Genomic DNA, 7,749 nt, shown 5'->3' on the forward strand with positions numbered 1-7,749 from the left:
CCGAGGAAGTTTGTTAAAAGCAGAGACGGCGACACCACGGGTGCCTCTTGCCTCCTGCCGCTTCTTTTTGTCCTCCTTGATTTTCTCGTTCCAGAATTGCAATGTGCTTGGCTTCATCCTTTTCTTCGCTTCGTCAATGTAGTCCAGCAGGCTCTGATCGGATTGATAGCTCTTCTTCCTCCGGTGTTCCGCGATATTTGGGCACAGACAGATGGGCTGACACGCCTTGGGTGCCCTCTTCTGCTGTACACAGTCGCAGAATGGTCTGCGAGAAGGCGAGCTGTTTGGCTGTTGAGGAGAGTCACGATGGGAATCCTGGGCACTCGTCCGATCACTTTGACCATTCCGGTCCTTGCCCATGAAGGTCACCGAGTCGCTGTAGAAGGACGTCTGAGATGGCTTGGTGGTGAGGCGATGCGGTTGGTAGTCTCTAAGGTAGCTCTTGTACCTCAACGCCAGTACCTTCCCTCCATCACGATCATCCAGCTCCCGGCGAACTTGGTGGGCGCACTCTGCTTCGGCCCACCCTGGAGACACGGAAAGAATTGCCCGAAGGAATTGAACATTTTGATCTGCGGCTTCTTTAAGCTGAGGAATCCCGTGCTTCTCAACTTCGATACAGAGTAGGATGAAGTCGTCAACCCACTTCTCATGGTCCATCTTCTTGATCATCGCCATATGCTCCTCCCAGCGCTGGCGAATGTATTGTTTCTGTCCCATGTCGGAAGGGGCGAAGTGGTCCTTCAACGCCTTGAGCCACTCCTGGCTGCTTTCCTCGTTCATGAAGACGGCCGAAAGGCTCCTGTCGACTGTGTTGAGGATGTATTTCTGGACCTCCTGGAGGCCCGCTGACTCCCTGTTGTAGATGTCCAAATGGATCTTGTACAACGTCAGCAGTGTGCTGAGATCTCGCGTCTCATCTTCGAATGACGGTGCTGTTGGCTTCTTGGCCCTCTTGGGCCGCCTGTCAGCCTCTTTGTCTGGGTCGACTAGATCCCAGGCCTCGTAGGAGGTCGCCACGGCTCTGACGGAGTTGAGCCATGTCCTCCATTCCTCCCTCCTTGTAAGTGTCACTCTGTGCTTACCAGAGTCCATCTTGAGGATCCCTGGGCGTTGTCGGAGACCGTCGGGGAGGTCGTTCGATGGTCGCGACTGATCGCGTGTATGTTGAATATCATCAATTGACCCCGCGTGTACTCAAGCCCTAGGCCACACGTCTCGGAGGTTCAATTGGTCTTGAGGAGCTGATTTCTCCTGCTTCGATGTGTCGTGGAGAGATGATCGCTCTCCTGGAGGATGTCGGTAACGGCCCTTGGCCAGTGGTCGTCAATGGCGAAACGTCGCGTCAATTGACTGTTGAAGTGCAGCGGCGATTCAGCTGTAGACAGCTTCGCAGCAGGCGTATTGGCCGTAGGCGCCCTGCTGTAGATATCGAAGGTCAAGGAGCTGTATCGTCGCCCGGGCTCATAACTGTCACCACGGAATTGAACAAAGTGGATTGATTGTTGTTAAGGTACAAAAGGAGACTTCCAGAAGTCCAAACGAAGGTAATTGGTCAGATCCAGCATCGGTAAGGAGTCTTACCGGGGCGATAACGACAGAACAAATGCATCAAATGAGGACTCCACATTTGGGATGAAAGTACTCCTGGGTCACAGAACAGAACCTTGCCTGATCGGCAACAAGTGGCTATTCGTTTAACGAATACAGCTGTTAAATATATGCCACAGACGTATCTCATTTCATTATGACATGCTGCTAACCGTAGTAACTATCTCCATACAACATGTGTTTGCCCGAACCCGAACCTCTTCCTGTGGAGTTTGTGAGATCAGCACGAGCGGGTCAACGGCAGAAAGCCCATGTATACCGATCCGCATTTCGGGCCGTGAAAATGCACGATCGGCCAAAATACCTCCCTAGCGTCAACTATGTACGTACGTTCCATGCGCCGGCCCCTTCGTACGCCCCCGCTCCGCATTGTTTGACTGAACGAACTCCGCACCCAGCGGCTATCATCTCAGGTCCAGCCGGAGGAAAATGAGTCCGACGTGCCTAGGTAGACGCAGGTTGGAGTTTGCGAAGAAGTTTCCATCGCCAATAGTAGTAGGACATTAAGCCGAATGATCTTGTGCTGGAAGTATAAAAAATGGCTAGCGATTTGAGTTAACAGGCCATACTACCTTTCCGCCCCTTGCCGTCCACATCGCCAACATAGACACCACACGACGTATGTCATCCACTACTCCACTCATCGCGAATAGTACAATGGCTTCTACGAAGGTTGCAATTCTGGGAGCGACGGGCCAGAATGGCAGCTCCATCGTGACTGGTTTGCTATCCGCAAGCCACAATTTCGTAAGTTTGTCTACCGTGTTCGCTCGTATTAGACCATCACTTAAACGACCGCTGGGTGCAGAATATCACGGCCCTTGTACGGCCCTCTTCGTTGGAGAAGAAGAAAGTCCTAGACCTCGAGAAGCGAGGCGTGAAAATCGCATCGTTCGATATCGACGGTCCTGAGGACGCCACCGTAACACAGCTCCAGGGCCTTGATGTCCTCATCGTGTGCTGCATCCTCAACGAGGTGCCTCTGATCGATGCAGCTAAGAAGGCAGGAGTAAAGCGCTACGTCCCATGCTTTTATGCTACGGTGATGCCTCGCGGCGTCCAAACATTACGTGACAACGTAAGTGGCCATGGTCGTCGCGACTACATCCATTGTTCCGCATTCCAGGCTAACTCCTGGTGCATCCGTACAGAAGGAAGCCTTCCTCGATCATATCCAGCGCGTACACCTGCCCTATACTGTCATCGATGTCGGCTGGTGGTATCAGATCAGCCTCCCGCGCCTCCCATCGGGTCGACTGGACCGCAATCTTTTCCTTTACAACACTGCGATCGGCGGCGATGGCAACGTTCCTTCCGCCAGAACTGATTCTAGGGATATCGGTGCATATGTCGGACGCATCATCACGGATCCTCGGACCTTGAACCACAAGGTTTTCGCGTACACCGATCTTCGCACGCAGAACGAGCTCTGGGACACTGTATCGAAGCTCAGTGGTGAGACTACTGAAAAGAAATACGTAAGTGTATGACACTCGGAGACTCATGGTAGGGCATCTTCACGTGTGTAATCTGACATGACTTGAACGCAGCGCACCGCCGAGGAGATCGAAGAGGGCATAGCCACAACCAAGGGTGACCAGATGAAGATGATGGACTACTTCCAGTACACCTATCAAAAGTCCTACGACATCATGGGCGAAAATACCCCCGAGTATGCTCGTTATCTTGGCTACCTGATTGGGAAGGATTTGTATCCTGACTTGCAGGGTATTTCTTTTGAGGAATTTGTCCGTCATACGCTGGAGCACGGGTTGGAGCCCATGTACGAAGAATACGGAGACTTGATCGGTGCAACGAGCTCGTTCGTCTTCAAGCGCGAGGCCGCCACGCCCTGATAGGAGGGTCGAAAATTGCACAGTGTGTAGGCCACGCATGATGTTACTACTCTTGTATGGAATGCTGCGTGGACAGTCGACGGCTCATCAAGAAGGAGACATGTTTCTACGCTGGTTTTTTGGACCACAAATTACATTGCATCACAGGGTTTACGATACTAAGCCACGTACAATATGCAATCAACACGCACTGTTTCCACTCTTGTGACGCTTGAACCTGTGCATCGAAACTTAACCGTGGCGGCTCCGGCATTGTCTGTCCAATCCCATAGTTTCGCCGTCTTTTACACCACTTGTTTGGCTCGTCAGTCCGAACTTCATGCCTCAACAGGCAGTCTACCCCGCTCATGTGTAACGCTATTGGCATGGTGGCAGTGTGGGTACCAACGGTGAGGGTACATGTACTGTACGGGTATCCTGGCTGCAGGACACGGATAAAAGAATACAGAGCTCATAGCGTGGGTGTGTGGCAGCGGACTTCATAACTTCAAGTATGGAGCCGTTGAATGCTGCGCACAAGTGTCCACGGGCGCACCTGTACATCTTTCATCACGGCCGTGTCGCTCGAACTCAGCAGTTCGCGACAGGTTACCCCGCGACTTCAAAATGTCGAGTAAACCCCATTCGTACTCCGATCTCGACCCTCGCAACCTTACCGACCAAACGTCTGTTGATGACGTGGGGTCCAGTATGCACCTGCGGCAAACTCAGGAGTTTCCTAGAACAGAGACAGCTCAGCCGGGGGTACCTTTACCGCTAGATGAAAATCTACAACACTTCATTCACGAGAAAAAGGCTCTATCTGACGCCTGCGTATGTTCTCAGTCATTTTCTGAACCGAATTTCCTTCATCACGGCTTTTGGCTCACATTTCCAGTCACAACTCAATCCATGGAGCATTCACGAGCCAAGTTCCCGAGTCGGCTCTGTCATCGCCAGTTTCAAGGAGTTTCCTGCCCTTTTCGTTCGTCGGCGCGAAACGCCCTTCCTCCATCGCCATCTATATCGCGCCCACACCCCGCATGCAATACTCACCGTCTACTCAGCCGTTACAACGTACGCCGACTGTACTGACGCCAACCGAAGTTGGGCCATCCGCGTGCTCTGCGAGGCCGCTGATGAGCTAACGCGCCTGCCGCGTCACAGCCAGGGGAACGAAAAAGAAGCTACACAGGCCCCGAGCTTGGAGACAGCAGACCCGACACCCCTCGACAAGCTGGCTCGCACCCAGGCGCTTCTCATTTACCAGCAAATCCGCGTATTCGATGGTGACATAGGCCTGCAAGAGCAAGCAGAGCGTGATATGGGGACTCTGGAGACGTGGCTAGAAGATCTTGAGACGTACCGCGATAACCTTGCCGAGTTATGGCTGCTTGAAGAGATTGTATTACGGAGCAGGCCACCGCAGTCTTGGGAGAGGTGGATCTTCGCTGAGTGTGTGCGACGAACTATCTGGCTCGGGTATGGGTTTATAGGTCTCGTGGCCATGCTCAAGACGGTGGGAATAGGGGGCACACCGCTGCCCGGACGTTTCGCGGCTGTACACCGGTGGACTGCGTCCAAACATCTTTGGGAAGCCGATTCGTCTCACGCGTTCATGACGGCGTGGCGAGAGAAGAAGCAGTACATTGTGCAAAATCTCTCCATTCAGAGGCTTCCCAGGTCAATCAAAGCTACCGACACAGACGACCTGATCAAGCTTTTACTTGCGTGGTAAGTCCGCATCAAACCGACTCTCCCGTTGCTGCTCTTGCAGGACTACTGGCGTCAAGAATGCTATGTAATACCTACTAAATGAGCTCTAGGTTGATGGGCCCTGATGAAATGAAACAGTGGGTCAGTACGGGCAGAACTCTTGGTGAAGCTTGGAGATGATCCAGCTTCCGGGGCAGAAAGCGCTGCAAAAGATAGGCCTCAGCTCAGGTAAAGTGTCCTACAAGTCGTTTCCGCGGATCCCAACGAGAGCCGGGTTATGCTGATTGAACCTCGGCTCATCTTATTCCCTCCTGGTCATTGACGATCTGCATGAAGGTTGTTCTCCAGGTGTTAGAGGTAGACAAGCCGAAGACATGCGAAGAAGACTCAGGTAGGTACACAAGCTTGCAATGATAGTGGTAAGACATTGACCAATTTTTACAAAACCTGACTCTCAATAGGCAAAAATTCATGATCGTATAGAGAAATGCATGCGAAAGGCGGGGAGATTTGTGAGGGATGCTACCAAAGGTGCTCCAACTCGGCAGGCGCTGAAAACGCTGCGAGGGTTATCACTAACCACGGCAAGGTAATACATTATGGCTGAAGTTTAACCCTCGCTCTCAAACACTTCTTGATATGCACTTTGTCTTGTAGTTCGCCTTCGTTAGGTTATCTTTCAGTACCTAAGATGCGATTTCAGATATGTACGTAAGGTAAGGTAAGCAGAGACAAGCTGCCGCAACAGGCTTGAAGTATAAGCAATCGAATTGATTGGCTTAAGAGTACAGGAGGTTTGAAGCTTTGCCCTTGCATTTATTAACCACACCCGTTCTCTAGTCAAGAGTCACCATGGTGCCTGATTCCATTCGCTCAGTGAAATGGCACCGAAATACCAACTTGCTGCAATTATCTCCACTTTACACTAGATAGCGTGGCATCTTATCGAGAGTCACACAGTCATCGCAAGTGCATCGTACAGCCGCAGAACCTGACGCGACCCGTTCTCCTACTTCTACCGAAGGTCGGAGTCTGCCTTTTATATGCTTGGGAAACTCGCTGGCGGGTCGCTCGTCTACTCAGCTGGCTCGAGGCACACTCCTCAGCGAGTGTCACGCAGCAGCGTTGCATCGCATCAACAGCTTCCATGAGCGACGCCCACGTGCACGACAAAGGGGCGTCGATTGGACGCGCCGGTGCTCCGATTCCCCAGCAAGCTCAGTGGCCTTAGTGCCTTGGCGCTCCGGGCCCCTCGACGAACGGCCGACCGATGTTCGACGGTTGACAGCACACACGTGCTGCGTCATGGGCTTGCCATTCAACCACGGCCGCGATTGATTGATCGACGCCTGCAGGTACCATGGATGGTGGGCGGAGGTTTGGGTCAGCGCTCATCTCCAGCGTGCCATGGCGTCGTTGAGAGGTGATCGCCACAGGCACGAGGTGCGGGATGACGCCGGGGGTGGGATCTTGGCTTGGGATGTTGCGGTGGCTATAAGGCTGATGGTCCTGTGTCGATTCGCTTCTTTTCAGGGTGTCTTGACGGCCTCGCGTTCGAAGACAGGACCAATCGCAGACAAAATGGTCTCCAGGTTCCTCGCCCAGGCCTTGCTGCCGGCCCTTGCTGTTGCCGGTACGATTCAGCGTCGCGACAATGGCACGTTTGACTACGATGCCCTCTCTCTGCGGACGGTCGGTGGACGCAACACACTTGTGCGTTCTCTCCTCTTGCTGTTCTTCTCCTCGTCTGCGATAGAACGATACTGACGTTTCATCAGGATTGGCGCGTATGGCTCGAGAAAGACGGCCATCCCATCTCCTTCTGGCACGACGTCCCCTTGTACCCGGACGAGGACAATAAGCAGGTTGTCAACTTTGTCGTCGAGATTCCGCGCTGGGAAGACGCCAAGATTGAGATTCGCCGCCAGGAACCCCTGAACCCCATCTTCCACGACGAGCGCAACGGCGCGCCGCGCTTCGTTGAGAGTGTGTGGCCGCACAAGACGTATCCATTTCTGTATGGATCCATCCCCCAGACGTGGGAGTCGCCGAATTTCCAGCATGAATTCACGGGCGAGAAGGGTGATAATGACCCCATTGATCTATTTGACATTGGCCTCGAGTACGTCCTATCGCTCCTTCACCAATGCTACGGTAGTGTACTGACGAGGCAGTATCGGTTATGTCGGACAAGTCAAGCAGGTGAAGCTCCTCGGTGGTCTTGCGCCCAACGACGGGGGCGAGACGGACTGGAAGATGCTCGCCATCGACGTCAATGACCCCATTGCGCCCCTCGTTGACAGTAAGTCACCAAGCCAGCCCCGTTCTGGCAGTCGGTCTAACGCGCCGCAGACTACCTCGACGTCGAGAAATACCGCCCAGGCACCATCCAGGTCTTCCGCGACTGGTTCACCTACTACAAAGTCGCCCGCGGCGGCGACGTTATCCCCATCATCGGCGAGACGTACCAGAACGCCACCTTTGCGACAGCCGTCGTCCAAAAGGGCCACGAGTACTGGGGGGACCTCTTCTCGGGCGGCGTCGAATCGAAAAGATCACTACAACCGAAGAGCCGGCCCGATATTAA

The 7,749-nt window shown here is 53.4% G+C and overlaps 3 protein-coding genes across 3 annotated transcripts; all 3 read left to right on the forward strand.

Moving 5' to 3' along the window:
• Positions 1–2,268: 2,268 nt before the first annotated feature.
• On the forward strand, positions 2,269–3,467 carry VDAG_05132 (isoflavone reductase family protein; the record flags this gene model as incomplete). Its single annotated transcript, XM_009654868.1, has 4 exons — positions 2,269–2,358; positions 2,420–2,689; positions 2,763–3,089; positions 3,162–3,467. The coding sequence occupies 4 exons, from the start codon at positions 2,269–2,271 to the stop codon at positions 3,465–3,467; spliced, it is 993 nt and encodes a 330-aa protein (XP_009653163.1).
• Positions 3,468–4,018: 551 nt separating this feature from the next.
• Positions 4,019–5,637, forward strand: VDAG_05133 (C6 zinc finger domain-containing protein; the record flags this gene model as incomplete). Its single annotated transcript, XM_009654869.1, has 5 exons — positions 4,019–4,280; positions 4,345–5,180; positions 5,273–5,303; positions 5,511–5,553; positions 5,624–5,637. Exons 1-5 carry the CDS (start codon positions 4,074–4,076, stop codon positions 5,635–5,637), a joined length of 1,131 nt encoding a protein of 376 aa, XP_009653164.1. The 5' UTR covers positions 4,019–4,073.
• Positions 5,638–6,743: 1,106 nt separating this feature from the next.
• VDAG_05134 (inorganic pyrophosphatase) lies at positions 6,744–7,702 on the forward strand (the record flags this gene model as incomplete). Its single annotated transcript, XM_009654870.1, has 4 exons — positions 6,744–6,875; positions 6,941–7,284; positions 7,337–7,464; positions 7,515–7,702. Coding segments are annotated over 4 exons (792 nt in total), but the record flags the coding sequence as incomplete, so codon positions are not given.
• Positions 7,703–7,749: the final 47 nt, after the last annotated feature.

Source organism: Verticillium dahliae, genomic scaffold (genome assembly GCF_000150675.1).
Source record: "Verticillium dahliae VdLs.17 supercont1.9 genomic scaffold, whole genome shotgun sequence".
NCBI classification, from domain to species: domain Eukaryota; kingdom Fungi; phylum Ascomycota; class Sordariomycetes; order Glomerellales; family Plectosphaerellaceae; genus Verticillium; species Verticillium dahliae.